The sequence below is a fragment of the Callospermophilus lateralis genome, chromosome 3 (assembly GCF_048772815.1).
Source record: "Callospermophilus lateralis isolate mCalLat2 chromosome 3, mCalLat2.hap1, whole genome shotgun sequence".
NCBI lineage: Eukaryota > Metazoa > Chordata > Mammalia > Rodentia > Sciuridae > Callospermophilus > Callospermophilus lateralis.
The window spans coordinates 108047464-108069416 of NC_135307.1; the positions used below are offsets into that span (position 1 = coordinate 108047464).

Below are 21953 nucleotides of genomic sequence, written 5' to 3' on the forward strand. Positions count from 1 at the left end.
TAGCTTTTTAGTTAAAATTCTATTAATTAGGGAATAGGAGTAATTTTTCCCTTAATAAAACAAGTGTCTAAAGTAGAGCCATTCTTTTGGTGCTCATAATTGTTAAAATTGTCTTGTTAAAAAATATATATATAAATCTCATATATTTTCCCCCTCATTTAACTTATTCTCTCATGGGTTTATTCCTCCCTCATTGTGTTTGTGAAGTTATAAACCTAAAATGATTAGAATTGAAGCAAATTATTTTATTTGCCTTCCCAGTACTTATATGCCTGCCTTCTTTATTTATTTTTATTTTTATTTTTTTTTAATATTTATTTTTTAGTTTTTGGCGAACACAACATCTTTGTTTGTATGTGGTGCTGAGGATCGAACCCGGGCCGCATGCATGCCAGGCGAGCACGCTACCGCTTGAGCCACTTCCCCAGCCCCATGCCTGCCCTCTTGTTAGCAGCATGCTGGGACCATGACTAGATTTATCTTATAAATAAAAGGGAAGAACTGTGGCAGGTCTTCTCATGCTGAGAGAAAGGAAGAAACATAAATACCTTCAGTTCAGATTTTGGCCAAATCTGGCAACTTCTTTTGGTGGACAATTGGAATTTTTTCCCATCTCTCTTTGTGTGTGTGTGTGTGTGTACACACCAGGGATCAAACTCAGGAGCACTCAACCAGAGCTACATCCCCAGCCCTATTTTGTATTGTATTTAGAGACAGGGTCTCACTGAATTGCTTAGTGCCTCACTTTTGCTGAGGCTTGCTGTGAACTTGTGATCTTCCTGACTCAGCCTCCTGAACTACTGGGATTACAGGCATGTGCCACTGTGTCTGGCCCATTACTCTTATTTTGTGAATTGAAGCCCTAATGATTAGAGAAATGTTTGGAAAAAAAATGAAATAAGATAAAAAAGGAATAGCAAAGGGAACTTGAAAAGTCATATTTTGAATAATTTGATTAGTCAAGAATCATTTACATATGTTGCCTGGTGTGCTGCAGACCTGTAATTCCAGCAGCTCTTGAAGCTGAGGTAGAAGGATCGCAAGTTCAAAGCCAGCCTCAGCAATTTGGCAAGATCCTAAGCATTTTAGCAAACCTTGTCTCAATTTTTTTTTTTTTTTTTAAAGGGCTGGCAATGTGGCTCAGGGGTTAAGTTCCCTAGGTTCAATCTCTAGTACCAAAAAAAGAATCATTTACATATGTCTACTGGTGTTTAAGATTAATGCACAATATAATTTACTTTTATTGGTATTTAAAATGTCTTGGGGATAGCAATTGACTCCTAAATGTCAGTGTTTTATGTAGATGGCAGAAAGTTATGTAAATATAAGTTACATATTAACATTTAAATAGGAAAGGGCGTAGTCATAGAATCTAGCTCTAAATCTGTGATTAGTATAGCATGTATCCTTGTGGGGAGACATCAATTTTTTAAACCATGGTTAAAAAAAAACACAAAATATACCATCTTAATTGTTTTAGGTATACAGTAAAGTAGTGTTAGGTATATTCACATTGATGTGAAACATCTACAGAATGTTTTCAACTTGCAAATCTAAAACTCTGTACCCATTAAAGAATAACTCCCCCTTTCCTCTTCTATCCAGTCCTTGGAAATCATCATTCTAATTTTACATTTCTATGAAAAAAAAAAAAAAATATATATATATATATTTTTTTTTTTTTTTCTGTTGAAACAGAGTCCTGCTATATTGCCCATGCTGGTCTTGAGCTGCTCGGCTCAAGCCATCCTGTTGCCTCAGTCTCTTCCCAGTAGCTGGGACTACAGGCCAATTACATTGAAGCCAGCATAGTTTCTAATTTGACTAATTTAGATATCTCATGTAAGTGGAATCATGCAGTATTTGTCTTTTTCTGATAGGTTTTTGCTTGCTATAATGTCTTCAGGGTTCATTCATATTGTACCATGGGTCAGTACTTCATTTTAACTTGAATAATTCTCTCTTGTTTGTATATTACCCCAGTTTGTTTATCCATCATCTACCAGCGGTCATTTGGGTTGCTTCCACCTGTAAGCTATTGCAAAAAGTGCTGTTTTGAACGTGAATGTGCAAATATCTCATTAAGATCCTACTTTCATATTTTTGGGATGTATACCCAGTAATGGGATTGCTGGATTATATGATAATTCTAGTTTAATTTTTTGAAGAACCTCCATACTACTTTCCGTAGTGGTCACACCATTTTACAATCCCACTTCAGATCTTTTCAGACCTTGAGTGTTCATAGAATAACTTCTTTGGATCTGGGACAGAATTTGGTAGTTTTATTAATAGCTGTAAGGACATCCACAGTTCAACTGGCCAGTACTTTAATTCTCAGTTCTGTAAAACATGCACGTTTGTTCCCAAAGGTGTAGCCTGTCCTCAGTAAGTTACGTGGCACTTAGACCTTTTGTGGTCTTAATCAAACTTCTGAAAGTGAATCTCCATAACAGTATCTTTAAAAATACCCTTTTATTTTCAGTACTAGGAATGCTATACCACTGAGCCATATCCCCAGCCCTATTTATTTATTATCTTGAGACAGGGTCTTGCTAAGTTGCTAAGGGTCTTTCTGTGTTGTTCAGGGTCACTTCAAACTTGTAATCCTCTTGCCCCAGCCTCCTGAATAGCTGAGATTACAAGTGTGTACCACCACACCCAGCTCTATACATATCTTTATGAAAAGGTGTATTGCTGCCAGGCATGGTGGCACGCACCTGTAATCTCAGCAGTTTTGAGAGGCTGAGGCAGGAGGATCTCAAATTCAAAGCTGGCCTCAGCAAAAATCCAGACGCTAAGCAACTCAGTGAGACCCTGTCTCTAAATAAAATACAAAATAGGGCTGGGGATATGGCTCAATGGTTGAGTGTGTTCAATCCCTGGTACCCCCCCCACACACACACACACACAAACACAAAGGGTGTATTGCTTAGTTTCTTTAATAATGGTTTAGTCATTGAAATAGTATGGGTAAGTTTCCCTTTCAGGTATAATATCTTCTACAGGCACATTGCTTCAAATACTACATTTTGGAGTTAACATCACAAGTTGAAATTCCACATTCTGATAAAAATATTCTTTAAATAGTCAGTGATAGGACTGGGGCTGTAGCTCAGTGGCAGAGCTCTTGCCTAGCATGTGTGAGGCGCTGGGTTTGAGCCTTAGCATCACATTAAAAAAATAAAAAATAAAGGCATTCTGTCCATCTACAACTACAGAAAATTAAAAAGAAAAAGAAGGCAGTGATAGGTATTATGACCAAAAGTTCACTTTAGTGTTTAGCTCAAATGATAAACAGATTGTACTTCTTGAAAATTTACATTTCCATGGAGTACAGAATCATTAATTTATTTTTTTAGTAGCAAGGGCTATGGTGTAGCTCATTTTTTAAAAATTTAATTTATTTTTTCTTGGTTCTAATCAGTTTATTAATCATTAAATTGCCCTAACAGTTAACCTAACTTTCAGAATTATGGAGGTAGTGGGCACAGTGGTGCACACCTGTAATCCCAGCAACTCAGGAAGCTGAGGCAGGAGGATCTCAAGTTCAAGGCCCCAATATGGGAATGTGGCTCAGTAGTAGAGTATCCCTGGGTTCAATCCTCAATATCCACCCACCAAAAAAAAAAAAAAAAAAAAAAAATGTAATTATAAAGCACTTTTGGAGGAAAAGAGAAGACTCATAAAGCTGACTGATAAGGACCCAACTTAAAATTAGTGTTTGGGGCCAGGCATTGTGGTTGCATGCCTATAATCCCAGCAACTTGGGAGGCCGAGGCAGGAGGATTGAAAATTTGAGGCCAGCCTGGACAATTTAGCAATACCCCATCTCAAAATAAAATTTTTAAAAATAACTGGGAGTGTAGCTCAGTGGTATAGCCCTTGCCTACAATGTGTGAGGCCCTGGGTTCAATCCCCAGTGTAGTTAAATATTTAAATAAATAAAGAGTTTGGGACATATAAGAGAAACTGCAAACGTTGCTGTTGGACTTTTCTGCTTTCTGGAGAGAATTGCTGCCCCTTTTGCTTACTCAGGTACTTCTGACTTGACCATTTACAGTTGGTTATGTTGGGAGGGGAAAAATAATATTCTAATTTCTCTCCCTTGGTCTTCAAAGCTTCTCAGCACTTTTGGCGTAAATAAATCATGAGTAGTTGGTTGTTGCTAGAGCAAGTAGCCATAAGTATCTCATCTCCAGGAAAAGCCTGTTGCTCAACTTTTTCTGACTTATTCTTTTGCTTAGTCAAATGGACAACTGGGGCTTCAGTCTGCTTTCAGAACATAGTTGAACTGGGTTTGTTTTTTCAGATTTAGGGGATAAATCATCCATTAGCACTCGGATATTTCTGTAGTTTTCTGGGCCCTTCTGAGTTCTGTGAATTTGAAACACAAAAAGTTTCATAGAGAAATTATGCCAGAAAATTAAGTAGAACATCTGTAGCTTAATTTTGGTAGATAATGTACTGTCCTTTTAGTGAGATATCTAGTGGCCTTACTCATTGTTTTCCTTAATTAGCTCAACAGTCAGGTTTAATACATTAAAATAATTTTGTAAAAATAACATATTTTTAATGCTAATAATAGGTAAAATAATTATATAAAATTTTTTCCGATCTTTATGCTGTGTTTTGTCTTTTTATTTGATTTTTAAGTCAACTGAAGTAAAAGAACAGCTTGTAGGTATATCCAGTGAGTTCTCTATAACTGAGACCTGAATTGTCTGCAGACACAGAACTCAGTATAATGACAGTGATATAGATAACAAGACTGAAAATCTGGAAAACTTTCAGAAGTTTCAGTGATTACATTTCTATAGACATGATGGTTGGAGACACTTCGTAAGAGAGCAAAACTCATACGTTGTTTTGGAAAACAATAATTGGGAGCTACATTCCATTTGAGTAAGGTTTTAAATTTACTTAGATTATAGAAGTTTTTGTAGAAGTTTTCAAACTGAAAATATCCTTATAACTAAAAATAGCTATTCAGGTATTTTTATTATAATGATAATACATATATAATATTGATATGATAATATATATTAAATACTGGAATATTCGACATTATGTGTAAAATCACTAGATTTTGTATAATCACATAAATCTAGTGATTTTACACATAATGTCGAATATTCCAGTATTTAATATAATTCTAGAGTTATGGAAGACATGAAATATACTTAGATTAAATATACCTAGAGTTTCAGATATGTGGTTTTGAGTTCCTTTAAAACAATTTAGGCCCACACCTGTAATCCCAGTGGCTCATAAACCTGAGGCCTGAGGATCACAAAATAATATAACTTTTAAATAGAGATGAGCAAAAATGACACTTTAAGATCTACAGAAACTGTGATATTATAAAACATTTATTTTCTTTTTTTGTACTGGGAATTGAACACAAGGGTGCATTACCACTAAGCTGCATCCCTAACCCTTTATTTATTTATTTTTTTGAGAAAGGGTCTTGTTGAATTGCTGAGGGCCTCACTAAAATGCTAAGGCTGATCTCAAATTTGTGATCCTCCTGCCTCAGTCTCCTGAGTTACCGAGATTGTAGATGTGTGCCACTGAGCCCAGCACCTAATATCTTTTAGATATAGTCTCAAGCACTGCTATTGCAATTATGGTTTGCTGCTTATCTTTATGGTTAAAGAACATGTTAAGTTTCTGTTAGAGATTAAGGAAAATGAAATTGTAATTTTATTCCCATTCAGGTTCATAGACTGCCCCTGAATTCTGTAGTTCATGGGCCCAAGATAAGAACCTCTAATATAACTTATTAAGTTATGAGAAGGAGTAATAATGTGACATCATTTTAGTTCACCAAGTTTACAAAGCAAGGTATACTGTACTCTCAAATCCAATGGACAGTGAATGTCCATTCTCCCAACCACAGATGCACCATTTTTTTCTCCATAATTTTTTATTGGTGTGGTATAGTTATACATAATGGTGGCATTTGTTACACATTCATACATGCACATAATATAACAATATAATTTGGCCAGTATCATTCCCCAGTATTTCTCCTTTCCCTTGCCTTCTCCCTCTCCCTGATCTTCCTTTAATTTTCATGAGACACCTCCCTTTCTTTTCCTTTTTTCCTCATTAGCTTCTCACATTATGAGAGAAATTGCTTAACATAATGGTCTCAATTTCCATCAATACTCCTGAAAATGACATATTTCATTTTTCTTTATGACTGAATAAAAATTCCATTGTCCATATATACCACATTTTCTTTATCCATTTATCTGTCTGTGGACACCTAGGTTGGTTCCATACTTTGGCTATTGTGAATTGAGATGAATGTGCTGGGACAGGAGTCACTTGCCTGTGGTAGGCAGAATAAAGCTCCCTCTTTTCCCACCAAGTTGTCTACATCCTAATCCTAGAAGCACTGGATATGTTAGTTACGTGGCAAAGGGAGATTTAAGTTGAAGATGGAATTAAGATTGCTAATCACCTGACTTTAAGATGAAGTGATTATCCTGGATTATCTGCATGGGGCTAGTGTAATCATAAATATATGAGGAGGAGTCCATGATATGGAAGATACTACAGAAGAAAGACACAGAAAGATTCAACATTGCTGACTGCCGCAATCTGGCTGGGCACAAATCACGAGCCACTCACAGCTCTGTAGATTCAAACAGCAATTCTTTATTCCCGATCTCACACCGGCTGTCTACAAACACGTTCTGGGGAAATCCACGTTCTCTGTGCAAATCCACACCTCCACTGGGCTTCTGTCTCCCAAAAATACTGTCTGAATCCCGTGAGAACTCAAGGGGAACTCAGGCAGCAGGATACGCCCCATTCCCCGCAGGAATAACCTTAAACCTGGAACCACCCTAAACCCGGATTGTCCTAAACCGGGAACGCCCTAAACCCGGATCCGCCCTGGTCCTTGAGCAAGATCACCTTCCAGGAGTCCTTTCACTAAGCAACATGGGGTACGCTGGCAAGGAAATTGTCATACCTACTTGGCTAATGGCTCCCAGCAGCTGACTTTGAAGAACAAGGAAGGGGACCAAGGAAAGACCTAAAAGCTGGAAAGGACAAGAAAACCGATTACCCTGTAGAACCTCCAGAAAGGAATGCCCCAATCCATCTTGATTTTAGCCTATACAGTGAAACCTGTATTGGACTTCTGTGAGACTAAAAGGTGATAAATTTGCATTATTTAAACTTAAGTTTTTGATAATTTGTTACAATACCAATAAAATATACTAACCCATTTCATTCATTTCTATCAGTAAAGATGGCAAAAGGAGCTGTATTTAATGCTGCAATCTGCCAGGGTCAATTTTTAAAGACTGCATGGCTGCCCTATTATCATCAGGGTATAGTTCCTATCATTGACTTATTTCTAATTTTTCTTGCCTTGTTACATTAGTGTGATCACACAATTCCTTAACTCCATCTTGCCTTACTAAATTGTACTAATTTTCTTTCCAAAAAATGATATCTAGTCCTCAGAAGCAGGGTTACCTTAACATTTAATATACATTCAACCTCTAAGACACCGAGAGTTTTGACAATTCCTACCCTTTTGAGATCTCTTGAATGTAATGCACTGGTTCTGTGTGAAGCAAAGAGCAATTGGCAACATAAAGAAGAACCACAACTGGTTAACCTAAAGGGAAGTTACCCTGAATCACAGCAGGACTTTTCGGTTCTGAATGGCTGTGTCAGCTTTGAAGGGCAACAAGCCCACATCTGTCCTTCCCTGAGCTGAGAAAATAGTGTTAATGGTCTGGGCCTCATAGATTGAGGCTAGTAATTGTTGAGAAATACCCATTTGCTTTTAACAAATGTGTTCTCTTGCTATAACATCTAATACCTGTCTGCAAATTAGTGTTGGTCTGTCTGTGTGTTCTTATAATTATAAACAGAAGTATCTGCACTCTTAAATACACTTATTAGTGGAACCACCTGTTAGAATTAACAACCAAAGGCAGTAAAGCAAATGTTGGATATCTTACCTAGGAATTTTTACCTAGGAATTCTATCTACTAACAAAAAAGAATGCTTTTATATTAAAAAAAAAAGGCAAGAGGAAATAGGGCAGTTTGGGGGCTTTACTTACTATTTTACAAACAAACTTTTAATCTGTTGCCTAGAAATTAGAGGTTTTAAAAATATAGATAATAAAGCCAGGCATGGTGGCACATGCCTGTAATCCCAGTGTCTCGGGAGGCTGAGGCAAAGGATTGCGAGTTCAAAGCCAGCCTCAGCAACTTAGTGAGGCACTTAACAACCCAGTAAGACCCTGTCTCTAAATAAAATACAAAACAGGACTGGGGACGTAGCTCAGTGGTTGAGCACCCCTGGGTTCAATCCTCAGTACCATTTTGTGTGTGTGTGTGTGTGTGTGTGAGTGTGTGTGTGTGTATGTATTATAAAGCAAGGCTTATTTTTAGTCTTGAATTTGCCACTCAGTGTAATCAGTGTGTTTTCTTTCTCCCAAAATAAGTTCGTTCTGGAATTTTAATTGTTGAATCAAAATTAGCTTTCTAAAATGGAAGGGAGACCAGGGAGAGAAGAGAGGAAGAAAAGAAGAAATATAGGAGAATGAAATTTTACCAAATTATATTGTGTGCATGTACAAATATTGAACCACAAACCCCACTATTATGTATAATTATAATGCACAAATTAAAAAATTAGCACTCTAATATATATTTTACATCATTAATACTAATTTTTAAATAGCCTTTTAACCTTAGACATGGCATATGAAATGCATTGTTATAATGCCTCGATGGGTATGTATTTTGATGACAAGTTATTATAGACTCTAGTCTCATGGAAAACTTGTTTGCCTAGGTGAATATGGGATGCCATAAACATTTGTCCTTTTTCTTATCTTAAAAGTGGTTATACCCAGTTAGGTTTTTTTAAAAAAATTTGATTGTAAGTAAAACTTGAGAATATTGTTATGGCTTGAAGGCTGGGTGCTAGGTACTCTTCAGCCAAAGAAAGAAGCTTAGTTTGTCCGGTGCCAGTCCAAATCAACTGAAAGTACATTTGATAAGGACAAACAAAAGTAAAACAAATATGAAAAGAGGTAAAGTTGGGAGGGATACTGTACAATATGGCAGAAAGAGGGCTAGCATATTATTTAAGAAAAGTGGATGGGGGATGTAGCTCAGTGATAGAGCACTTGCCATGTACAAAGCCCTAGATTCCATTCCCAGCAACATCAAACAACAAAAGCAAACAAAAAAGTGCACCCAAGAGATGTTAACTTAAATACAAAAATAGGCAAAGGACATTAAGATAAACCATGGGGATTCAAATGGCCAGCAGTCTATTGCCCCTAAAAATCAAATGTGGACTTATATTCAAGATGGCATCGATCACAACATTATTTGATGAAACCTGAAAACTAGTTAACTGTCCAACCTTAAGAGAATGATTATGTTGGGATATATCCACATAATAGGGAATTAAGTCATACTGGGTAGGGTGGGCATGCCTGTAATTCCAGCAGTTTGGGAGGTTGAGACAGGAAGATCTTGAATTCAAAGCCAACTTAGTGAGGCCCTAAGCAACTCAGTGAGACCCTGTCTCTTAAATAAAATATTTTTTTAAAAGGCTGGGGGTGTGGCTCTCCTGGGTTCAATCTTGGTCCCCAAAAAAAGAATAAGTCACTAAAAGTAGGATTTTTGTACTTTTGTTGTTGTTTTTTTGTACTGCTGGGATTGAACCCAGGGCCTCATGCGTTCAAGGCAAGTACTGTACCACTGAACCACATTACCAGCCTCCCAAATGACCAGAATTTCTTTTGGGCTATTCACCCCCCAATTTTTTTTTTCTTTTTGGTGTTGGGGATTGAATCCAGGCTTTCATACATGCCAGTCAAGTGCTCTACCACTGAGCTACACCCCCAGCCCTACAATTATTAATGATAGGGAAAACAATGTAGGGAGAAGAAGCAGGACATAGAGTTTTACATTTGTAGAAGATTAATTTTGTAAAAGAAATGCTGAGGAAGATTAAGGTAATAGGTATGGTAATCAATCTATCTTCAACTCTCTTAGGACTTAACTGTGTGGTTTTGGGAATGGGCTCCCAGGGGAGATCTGAGAGTCTCACAGTTATTTAGCTTACTGAGGGAGCACACATCTTTTTTAAAATCATAGTTCTAGTCATACTTACTGGATTGGGATTGAAGGGGGCTGGGTGGAGGGAGAAAAGACAGGTGCTAATGCTCTAGTTATCCCTGTGTATCCCATTCATCTCCATCTGTCACTGTGACAGACTGCTATCCTAACAATGTTTCATAAAGCATTCTTAGTCATGCAACTTCCAAGATTAGTTGATATGTCAGAAGTGGAAAGCTGGCTTTATTCATCTGCATATCACAGGAATAGATTCTTTTAGGCATTTTTAAAAGTGATTAAATTTTTACTGACTTTCCTGTTACTTTAGTTTCCCTTGTGAGCTACTAGTAAATTACATTTGTGTACATATATTCTTACTGTATACTGGGTTTTGATCTCTCCTGGATCTTCATCTGGAGATGATTGGGTCAGTGGAAAGTGGACTGACAGTTAACAGTTTAGTCAACACTACAAAAGGTGGCTTATGAAGTCACTGTACTATATAAGAGTGAAGGAAGGAAGTGGTTGTGTAGGAAGGTGGTTGGCAGTTTATGAGGCAAAGGGAAGTTCTAATTTTGTTTTTACCCAGTTATTTATCTTCTCTCTGTAGTGATTTTTTTTTTTTTTTTTTGAAATGGGATCTTCTTGCACTTGTTGCCCAGTCTGGTGTCTTGGCTCAAGTGATTCTCCAGCTTCCCCCTCCCTAGTAGCTGGTACCACAGGCATGCACCATCATGTCCAGCAGACAGTGATTTTGTTTTGTTTTGTTTTTGAAGATTGTGGAAGCAGATAGAGGACAGGACCCACTTTTGGTATAACATGTAGACATATACAACTAAGCACCTTGTTAAACTTTATTAACATAGAAAAGTTGCAGTAGAGGCATTATTTACTAATATAAATCTAAATATTGGTAACAGTTTCTTTCCTAGAGGGTGGCCCCATTATGGTGATGAAGCTGTTTGCATGAAAAATTCAAAGTACCCAAATAGATGTCATTTCACTTTGTTCTGTTGGGTCAGAAAAGGTCTTGTCTCCAAGGAACCAAATCCCTCAGATTTGTTAAGGACATGTTTCATAAAAGTTTCAGGTCTTTTAACTGATTTAGCCTTAGGGTCTGACTTCAAAACCCTGCAATTCCACAATGATAGGCTTTTGAAGCCAGATTCCCAGCTTTCTGTTCATGTGCTGCACAATCCGGCTTTGTTCCCTCTGGTACCGGTTTGGGGATCCACTCCACCCTTGTTTGCCTCGTTTACTAAAGGCCATGTACTGACTGTATTTTCACCATGTGCCTTCTAGGCAAAGCATGACTGGTTTTTATTCTCCTAGCCTGAGAGAATGTGGTTGAAAATTTTGTGTATGTGAGAAGGATGAAAAAAGAAGTTATATTCACCAACAACATTAGATGTAAAGTGTATACCTTGCTTTGCTGTCATGTGGGTTAGTAACATCTAACACACGTGAGTTTCAGTTAACAGTTTAGAAAACACTACAAAAGTAAACCAGGGTCAGAGCTTGAATTCTGGACTCCAGAGTGGTGTGTCTTGGTCACTAGAATGTGCCTCATCAGCATTTGAAAGAATAAAAGTCATCAGCTGAGAAGGAGAAATGCATTGGACAGATTGTTTTGAAAATTATTTGTGCTTACACACACCATTGTTGTTACGTACTTTGGGGTAGGGCATTTCAGCAAGGGTATAGTTTTAGAAATTAAACCTGAATTATATGAACCTATATTAGCTCTGTGATCATTTGAGTAGCAGTACTTTCATTACTATTAATGTTTTGCTGCTAATTGAACTGGCTGACAAGTGATCCTGTTGTCCCCTAAAACACTTGGGGAAACAACCAAGGGACAGAGGGATTGTATCAAAAATTTTTTTCTAGGCATGTTATTTGTTTTTAATAAGTCTGTTTTATTCAGAGTATCTCACTGTTTTCAGAGTAAACCCCAGTCTCCAAAGAGAACTGCATCTATTCTTCCCATCAACAATGGTTCCAAAGAAAATGGGATTGAGGAAGAACAAGACCAGGAGCCACAGGATCTCTTTGCAGGCAAGTATGGACTCAAAATTGAACCTTCTAAATAGCTTTTTTAAAATTGAAAATGGTATTAGCAACATAACTTTATGTAAGATACTGTAGTGGAAGATTCCAGAATAAAATATATACACTTCCATCAAAATTCTTACAAGTTTAGGGAGTAAGACATAAATATATGAGTTAAATTATTAAATAATAATAGAAATAATAGAGGAGTGAAAGAAATACAAAATCACAAAAGCTCATAAGAATAAGAGATTTAATGAGATTATTGATTGTAGCAGTGGTTTTAGATTCTTATGACCAAGACTCCTAGTAAGAAATTTTATGTCATAGTCCAAAATATATGTACTTGTACAAAACTGAAACAACACAGATTTTTTTTTTTTTTTTTTAAGAGAGAGAGAGAGTCTAATATTTATTTTTTAGTTTTCGGCGGACACAACATCTTTATTTGTATGTGGTGCTGAGGATTGAACCCAGCACCACACGCATGCCAGGCGAGCGTGCTGCCACTTGAGTCACATCCCCAGCCTTGAAACAACAGATTTAAGTAATTTGACCTTCTAATAAAGTCTAAAATTTTCTATTGTTTCTCTTTTCTTTAATGTTCTTTTTTTTTTATTGGTTGCTCAAGACAATACAATGATCTTGACATATCATACACTTTCTTTAATGTTCTTTACACCCCTTGAATTATTTCATAATCCAATAAGCTACAACTTGGAATATAAAAACCACTAGTATACAGTAGGTTTTCTCATCCTATTAATATTTTGAGCTAGATAGATCTTTGTTGAGGAAGACTAGTCTGTTCTCAACTGGGGTTGATTTTGCCTACCAGAAGACATTTGCTAAGTTCATGGAGTTGTTTTAATCATCATAATTGGATGCATTACAGTTATCCAGTTGGTAGAAGCCATGGATGCTGCTAAACACCCTAAAATGCACAGGACAACCCTTTACAAGAAAAAAATTGTTGAATCCAGAATGTCAGTAATACCAACATAGAAACTCTTTTGTCTAGCGTGATCTTGGAAGACTTCCTGGGAGAGTAGGAGAAAAAAATGTTGGACAGGAAGTATAAAGCATAATTGAGGGACGGACATTAAATTAAGAATCAGATTTTATTAGAAGGGCAAATTACCTAAATCGTTTGTTTCAGTTTTGTACATGTATTTTGGATGACGACACAAAATTTCTTAGTGGGAGTCATAAGAGTCTAAAACCACTGCTATAGGGATGGGGATATAGCTCAGTTGGTAGAGTGTTTGCCTTGCATACACAAAGCCCTAGGTTCAGTCCCCAGCATCACACTCTCACACACATGCACACACACCAAAAAAGAAGAAAACTATTGCTATAATCAATAATCTCATGTGATCTCTTATTCTTATGAGCTTTTGTGAATTTGTATTTCTATCATTCCTTCCTCTATTATTTCTATTATTATTTAATAATTTAACTCATGTTTAAATTGTTTCTCAAGAGAAGCCATGGAAGATAGATTGGAAATGTTGTTTAGAAACAGGTTTAGGCGGGGCTGGGATTGTGGCTCAGAAGTAGAGCGCTCACCTAGCATGCGTGAGGCCCTGGTTTCGATTCTTAGCACCACATAAAAAAAATAAAGATGTGTCCACCTATAAGTAAAACATAAATATTAAAAAAAAGAAAGAAAGAAAGAAACAGGTTCAGGAGGGCTTTACACATCAGTAATTTGGGTTTGAATTTTCATCCTAATGCCAATTAAGAGCCATTGGTAGTTTTAGGTAACATATATGATATGGGCAAAGTAATGTTTTAGAAAACTGATGTAGAGAAATTATTATATAAAATGAGTTGCAGTGGACAAAAACAGGAGACTGTTTAGAAGATGGTTAAAAAACGGTTCAAGAATGAAATGGCAAAAACCAACATAAGGTGATAGAAGTAGTCAAGAATTATGAAATCTGGTGTCAGTTTTGGATATAATGGATGTCAAAAAAGAAAGAGAGGCTAAGGACCAAATCAAATGGTTCAAGTCCAAGGATTGACAAGATGGTATCATTTTAAGAACCAAATTCTAAAGAAGAAGAAGAAAGAAAAAAAAAAAAAACTGGCTTTAGGGGAAAAGTTAGTTTTGGGTTTTGGTATTTTAAATACCAAATATTTTAAGTCTTTTGGAATGCAAAGAGAAATATCCAAGGAGTTTTTTTTACCTGCGAAAGAGAAAAGAGAAAAGAATTGGAAACGTGGGAATCTTCTTCCTAGAAGTGGTAGTCAAAATTGCCATGTAATTGAGATTCCTAAAAGGAGAGAATAGAGAGCAGGGGGAGACACAAGAGGTTGAAGGGCAAGATCTTAAGAGGATTCTCACATTAGAACTCTGGTAGGAAATTTTTTTTAATTATTTTTTTTTAATTTATATATGACTGCAGAATGCATTACAATTCTTATTACACATATAAAGCACAATTTTTCATATCTCTGGTTGTATACAAAGTGTATTCACACCAATTCGTGTCTTCATACATGTACTTTGGATAATAACGACCATCACATTTTACCATCATTTTTAACACCATGTCTTCTCCCTTCCCCTCCATCCCTTCTGCCCTATCTAGAGTTAGTCTATTCCTCCCATGCTCCTCTCCCTACTCCACTATGAATTAGCCTCCTTATATCAGAGAAAACATTCAACATTTGATTTTTTGGGATTGACTAACTTCACTTAGCATTATCTTCTCTAACTCCATCCACTTACTGCAAATGCCATGATTTTAGTCTTTTATTGCTGAGTAATATTCCATTGTGTATATATGCCACATTTTTTTTTATCCATTCATCTATTGAAGGGCATCTAGGTTGGTTCCACAGTTTGGCTATTGTGAATTGTGCTGCTATAAACATTGATGTGACTGTGTCCCTATAGTATGCTGTTTTTAAGTCCTTTGGGTATAGACCCAGGAGAGGGATAGCTGGGTCAAATGCTGGTTCCGTTCCCAATTTTCCAAGAAATCTCCATACTGCTTTCCATATTGGCTGCACCAATTTTCAGTCCCACCAGCAGTGTATGACTGTACCTTTTTCCCCACATCCTTGTCAACACTTATTGCTGTTTGTATTCATAATAGCTGCCATTCTGACTGGAGATGAAATCTTAGAGTAGTTTTGATTTGCATTTCTCTAATTGCTAGCAATGATGAACATTTTTTCATATATTTATTGATTGATTTTATATCATCTTCTGAGAAATGTCTGTTCAGGTCCTTGGCCCATTTGTTGATTGAACTATTTTTTTTTTTTTTTGGTGTTTGACTTTTTGAGTTTTTTATATACCCTAGAGATTAGTGCTCTATGTGATATGTGAGGGGTAAAGATTTGATCCCAATATGTAGGCTCTCTGTTCACCTCACAGATTGTTTCTTTTGCTGAGATGAAACTTTTTAGTTTGAGCCCATCCCATTTATTGATTCTTGTGCTTTAGGAGTCTTATTAAGGAAGTTGGAGCCTAATCCCACATGATGGAGATTAGGGCCTACTTTTTCTTCTATTAGACGCAGGGTCTCTGGTTTAATTCATAGGTCCTTGATTCACTTTGAGTTGAGTTTTGTGCATGGGGAGAGATAGGGGTTAATTTCATTTTGTTACATATGGATTTCCAGTTTTCCCAGCACCATTTGTTGAAGAGGCTATCTTTTCTCCAACGCATGTTTTTGGCACCTTTGTCTAATATAAGATAATTTAAAGACTTGGGAATCAACTTAACAAAAGAGGTGAAAGATCTATATAATGAAAATTAATAGAAACCTAAAGAAAGAAGTCAAAGAAGACCTTAGAAGATGGAAAGATCTACCTTGCTCTTAGATAGGTAGAATTAATATTATCAAAATGACCATACTTCCAAAAGCACTATACAGATTTAATGCAATACTGATCAAAATCCCAATGACATTCCTCATAGAAATAGAAAAGCAATCATGAAATTCATCTGGAAAAATAAGACACCCAGAAGAGCTAAAGCAATCCTTAGCAGGAACAGTGAAGCAGGTGCATCACTATACCAGACCTTAAACTATACTACAGATTAATAATAACAAAAACAGCATGGTATTGGCACCAAAACAGACTGGTAGACCAGTGTTACAGAATAGAGGACACAGAGACTAACCCACAAAATTATAATTATCTGGTAGGAAATTTTAAATACATGAGAGGGAAGAAGAGTTTAGAAGAAATACAAAGATTGAGAAGATTTTCCACTTCTTTTATCTCTGAAACTTAAAAGTGCACACTATTCATTTGACAGTGATTTTTTTTTTTATAAAATTTCTGCAGGAGAAATGATATAAATGCAAATAATGAATTCTTTTAGTTATATGACAGATTGAAAAGGTGAATTTTCTATCTTTAAGATAATTTAACTTGTGTATGATCTTTTCTCATAAGATGACCTGAAATCTTAGTGTAACAGACTTATCCCCATGCCTAGGCTTTATACATAGTGGATATCTTTATTAAGAACACATTTATCGGGCTGGGGATGTGGCTCAAGCGGTAGCCCGCTCGCCTGGCATGCGTGTGGCCTGAGTTCGATCCTCAGCACCACATACAAACAAAGATGTTGTAACCGCCGAAAACTAAAAAATAAATATTAAAAATTCTCTCTCTCTCTCTAAAAAAAAAAAAGGTAAAAATATCACACTTAAAAAAAAAAAAAAGAACACATTTATCAGTGATAATGATTCTTATTTACTTTATTCTCCTGCCAGTTTCATATGTAACCAATACCTGCCTCACTACTAAGAAAGGAACATAAGATATTTCTAAAAAGGAATGTCTATAATGAGACATTTAGTTTAGGACTTGAATAGCTTCTCAGGTGTTTTATTTAGTCATTTATTTTATTTTTGTGGTACTGGAGGTTGAACCTAGGGCTATTCTACCAACTAAGCTACATCCCCAGCCTTTTTTAAATTTTGAGCTTGTATCTTGCTAAGTTGCCAAGGTTGGCCTTCAACTTGTAATCTTGTCTTCAACTCCCCAGTAAGTGGGATTATAGGCATGAACCAATATGATATTGACTATAGAAATTTAAATGTTCTGATATATTTTCTACATCATTAGTCTAGTGATGATCAGAATCTTATGGAGCCCAAAGGCTTTTTCCATTACTCTTATCAGGAGTTCAGAGAAAAAAATTGTATTTTAATGTAAGTTTGAGCATCTTTGTTACATGAGTTCCATAGAAAATATACAGCTTTTCAAAAGGTTCTTACTAGCACTCAAGCCAAACATTTTGAATTAGCAGTAGCACTTCCTGTCTGTTTCATTTCCAAACACACACATATATTATTTATGTGGAACCTGCATGATGGGAATATCCTTCACGCACTCCACTGGTTGTTTGTTTCAAAGACTCCTAACATGTTCATTATGTATATTTTTTTCTGTTTTATACTCCTACTCCATGGTCAGATTATATTACTACTGTTTTCTCTTTCCTGATAGGGATCAGGTTCTTTTCTAACAATGTGGCACATGATTCACATTTAATGATTAGCACACTGACCTAGAACTTGATTATGTTTTCTGAATCCCTATCTCTGTTTTTTTTCTTAGCTTCAAATGAAAATCTAAAAGAGAAAAAGAAATAGCTTCTTTGAAGTTCCTAAGATGAATTGAACATCTACTGATCAGACCAAACCTGAATGATATATATGTTTTTCTTTACTAAAAAGAACAACAACAACAAAAGCTAGGTTTAGAACATCTAGCTTTATTGCTCCAAGTTGAAAGTACATCCTTTTTTATTTGCATAAGAACTTTTAGTGTCTAAAAATGGTACATAATGCTATTTTAAACATTCCCTCTCTGGAATATTTAGACAATGAGTTGTTCTGCTCAACTGAGTTTTTCTCAGATAGACAAAAGTAGCTCTTAAGCACTACTTAGATCAGACAGATTTTTAGGTATTACAGGTATAATTTTTTCCTCTTTGGATGCTTGTTTAAATGCGATTCGATCTTTATAAGGATATCTAAACTATAATTTTTGAACAATTCTTAAGTGTTAAAATAACAATGATGTCCTCAGGTGTAGCAGACTTCCCTTTCCTGAATATTAATAACTGTTTGTTATCTTGAGTCCATTTTTTCTGGCTTACATTTTTCCTGACTCTCATTTGATGTTTTTTTTTTTTTTTTTTTTTTTTTTTTTTGTCAGTATGCTTGCCTCTTCTTACACATTGATTTCCAAAGCAGATAACCAAACATTGTCCTTTTATAAACAATTATAATGAGATAAATAGGCTTCATGTCAGGTTATAAAGGAATACCCCTAAGAGTAAAATTAATTGGTACACTTATTTTGGCTATGGAATCTTTTTGCTTGATCCATTTTTTTGTTTGTTTGTTTGCAGTATTGGGGATTAAACTCAGGGCTTTACACATGCTAGGCAAGTGCTTTGCTACTGAGCTTTATCACAGTTCTTTTTTACATTTGTATTTTGAAATGGTCTCTTTTTTTTAAGTTTGCCTAGCAGCCTGGAACTTTTGATCCTTCCACCTCAGCCTCCCAGGTAGCTGGAATTATAGACCTGCACCACCTCCTGGCTTGATTCCTAGTTCTTGACTAAATTCTAGATGGGAGAGTGTGACCAAGTGTTGTGGTTGGAAAGAAAAAGGAGAAGTTGCTCTACTAATAAGGCTGTGCTAAAAGAACACTTTCCTCATGTTCTTTCCCTTTTATCCATGTAAAATTTTGTGACTCTTGCTCTCTTAATCTGAGAGCCACCAAGTATTTACTTAAGAGTGCTTGCTGATGTTCTTATGAGTCAGGCTGTTGAACTGAAGTTCAGCTTTCAAAGACCCATTATTGACCTTTATTTAAAAATATCAACTGTTTTCAGATGCCACAGTGGAGCTATCCCTGGACAGCACACAAAATAATCAGAAGACGGTACCAGCCAAAACACTCATTTCTCTTCCTCCACAGGAAGCCACAAATTCTTCTAAGCCCCAGCCAAGCTATGAGGAGGTGAGAATCTATGCTACTGGTCTGGTTGCTTTTGGATTTTTAGGACTGTGTTGTCACTAGTTTCAAGTTAGTTGAGTATAAACCTTGAGAAAACATGATTCCTGAAGGAGACCTGTTGTGATTACTAGACAGCTAGAATCCTGTAAAGAACCCTTTCTTAAACGGTCTGTTACCCAGAAGACAGCACAAAGGCTTTCATGTAGTCTTTCTTTCTTTCTTTACTCCCTCCTTAGCCTGAAAGAGGCAAGTCTTCCAAAATCTAGTAGTTATTCATTGTCATCCAAATGAGATTTCAAGGGGATAGATGTAACAAAGACCTGTGAACTGGCTCCCAACTTAAAATTGTGGGTTCACTGAAATTATTGGGAATGGACAGAGCTGAACATGTATATATAGAAAGGTATATCTTTATTTTATTATATGGATATATAGTAATGGATAAAATTAATTTCACATCAACTCGCATGACTTGTTTTTTCTTTAAAAAGCTAGAGGAAGAAGAACAGGAGGATCACTTTGATTTGACAGTTGGTATTACTGATCCTGAGAAGATAGGTAAGTGCTCTTGGGGACTCCTTGTGATATTAGGATGGGGACAGGTAGAAAGTGTGGGTAGCTAATTTGGGGATGGCTACCTGCAGAGCCGAACCAGCTGTAAAAATATAACCCTAGCTATACTTCAAAGACCAGAGACACCAGTTACACAGTACTTAGTTTTTCTGTGCTTTAAGAAGAAAAAGTGGAGACATCAAATATTATTAGAATCCCTTTTTTTAAAAAATAATTTTTTATACTTTATTTTATTTATCTTTATGTGGTGCTGAGGATCAAACCCAGGGCCTCGAATGTGCTAGGTGTGCACTCTACTGTTGAGCCACAATCCCAGCCCCTAGAATCCCTTTTTTAAAACTCAAATATTACCTTCTCCTTCAGAGTTGCTAAGACCATTTACTCCCTTTTTATTTTTTATAATTGTTTTATTAGTTATTAAAAATATTTAGTGTTTATTTGTTTTTATGTGGTGCTGAGGATTGAATCCAGGGCTTCCCACATGCTAGGTGAGCGCTCTACTGCTTAGCCACACCCCCAGCTCCTTATTTATTTATTTTTATACATTGCTTAGGATCGAACCTAGTGCCTCATATATGCTAGGCAAGTATTATGCCCCACCCTTTACTCCATTTTTAGATCATAAATTCCATATAAGTAGTTTAAAATATATGTTAGAATTCTGGGATATGGGTGCTCACATTGGTAGCACATATACTTAAATTGGAAAGATACAGAGAAGATTAGCATAGCTTTTGTGCAAGGATGACATGCAAATTCGCAAAGCATTCCATATTTACTTTTAAAAAGTAAAATTAAAAAAATAAAATTCCTCAAGAAATTTGAAACTTTTGCTATACGTAACATTTGTCATTTGCGTTGGTATTCTAAATGAGATGGGGAAGTTGGCATCCTATTCTCATAGATGAAAGACTAAGGGACCCAAGTTTAAGCATGGTCAAACTAAAGTTAGATTTTCAAAAAAGGTAATACTTAACTTTGGCCAGACTTGAATTTTTAGGATAACTTTCCCCTCTCCCAGGTTTGAGTGGTATTAGCAGAAAATAATAGACCTTGACTTTCCTTGTGCCAGATATAGTCCCTTACAGAAAAGGCTATTTTAGAGCTTTGTCCTCCTAAACAAAGAGTGATGTTCATATGGTTAAGAAGACAAATGTAATAATTAAAAGAAAAAATATAATTCCTAACTTTTTGTCTTTTTTAGAGCTAGAAGCAGAAATTTTGTGAAGTCTCATTCCATGCCTCTCTCTCAGATCCTTATAGCCTTAGGTGTTCTTTGGCTTATAGATATTTCATTCCAATGTCTACCTTCATTGTCACGTGGCATTTTTTCTAAGTGTCTCCATATCATCTCTCCTTTATGCATGTATAGCTCTTCATCTGACTTTCCCTATTTTTATAAGGACACCACTCACACTGGAGGAGGACTCACCCTGATGTCCTCATTTTAACTTGATTATATCTGTAAAGGCCATGTTTTCAAATAAGGTCACATGCTGAGGTACTAAGAATTAGGACTTTCAACATATCATTTTGGAGGGGCATAATTTGCCCTACAGTAGGATAATTTAAATGACTTATGGATTAGATTTATTTGAACACAAATCACTCTTGGTAATAATCTTTTATCCCCCTGGATTCTTAATCATGTGATGCCAAGAAACCAACTTATTAAAACATATTCATATTAGGGCCTTTTTTCTTTTTTAGTTGTAGATGGACACAAAACATTTATTTATTTATTTTTATGTGGTGCTGAGGATTGAACCTCGTGCCTCACACATACCAGGCAAATGCTTCTACCGATGAGCTACAACCATATCCCAGGGTCTGATGTTTTAACAAAACTTTACGTATGGGCTATTTATTCAACATGTGCTTCTTTGGCCCACACACCACTATAGAAATTAGAATCCTACTTTGACCAGGATACTCTTTTTAGAACTTGGTAATTTATATATGCCATTTTTACTTCTCAGAAATTATTTAAGAAATTTATATAAATTTTAAGACTCTTGTATTATTACCCCATTTCCACATCTTATGTACTCTGTCCATATGTAAACAGTATGTCTTTTTTCACACATATTACCTTAGTAAAAGTGGCTGACACATAGGCAGAGTATCTGAAGATCATGCTGGCACTAAATTATGAAACTGGCCTTTTGGACATTGGAACATAACTACTTCAACAGTGAATAA

At 36.0% G+C, this 21953-nt stretch overlaps 1 protein-coding gene and 1 non-coding gene across 4 annotated transcripts in view; both read left to right on the forward strand.

Moving 5' to 3' along the window:
- Window positions 1–21953, forward strand: part of Snx1 (sorting nexin 1) — a 46333-nt gene that overhangs the window by 3828 nt on the left and 20552 nt on the right. For all 3 annotated transcript variants that reach the window (XM_076850924.1, XM_076850923.1, XM_076850922.1), the window contains exons 2-4: window positions 12065–12176; window positions 19054–19181; window positions 19670–19736. In XM_076850924.1, the coding sequence (XP_076707039.1) occupies window positions 12065–12176; window positions 19054–19181; window positions 19670–19736 (307 nt within the window). The remainder of the gene's footprint in view (window positions 1–12064; window positions 12177–19053; window positions 19182–19669; window positions 19737–21953) is intronic.
- LOC143395987 (U6 spliceosomal RNA) lies at window positions 20424–20530 on the forward strand. Its single transcript, XR_013090890.1, has one exon. It is a non-coding gene; the product is annotated as a U6 spliceosomal RNA (small nuclear RNA).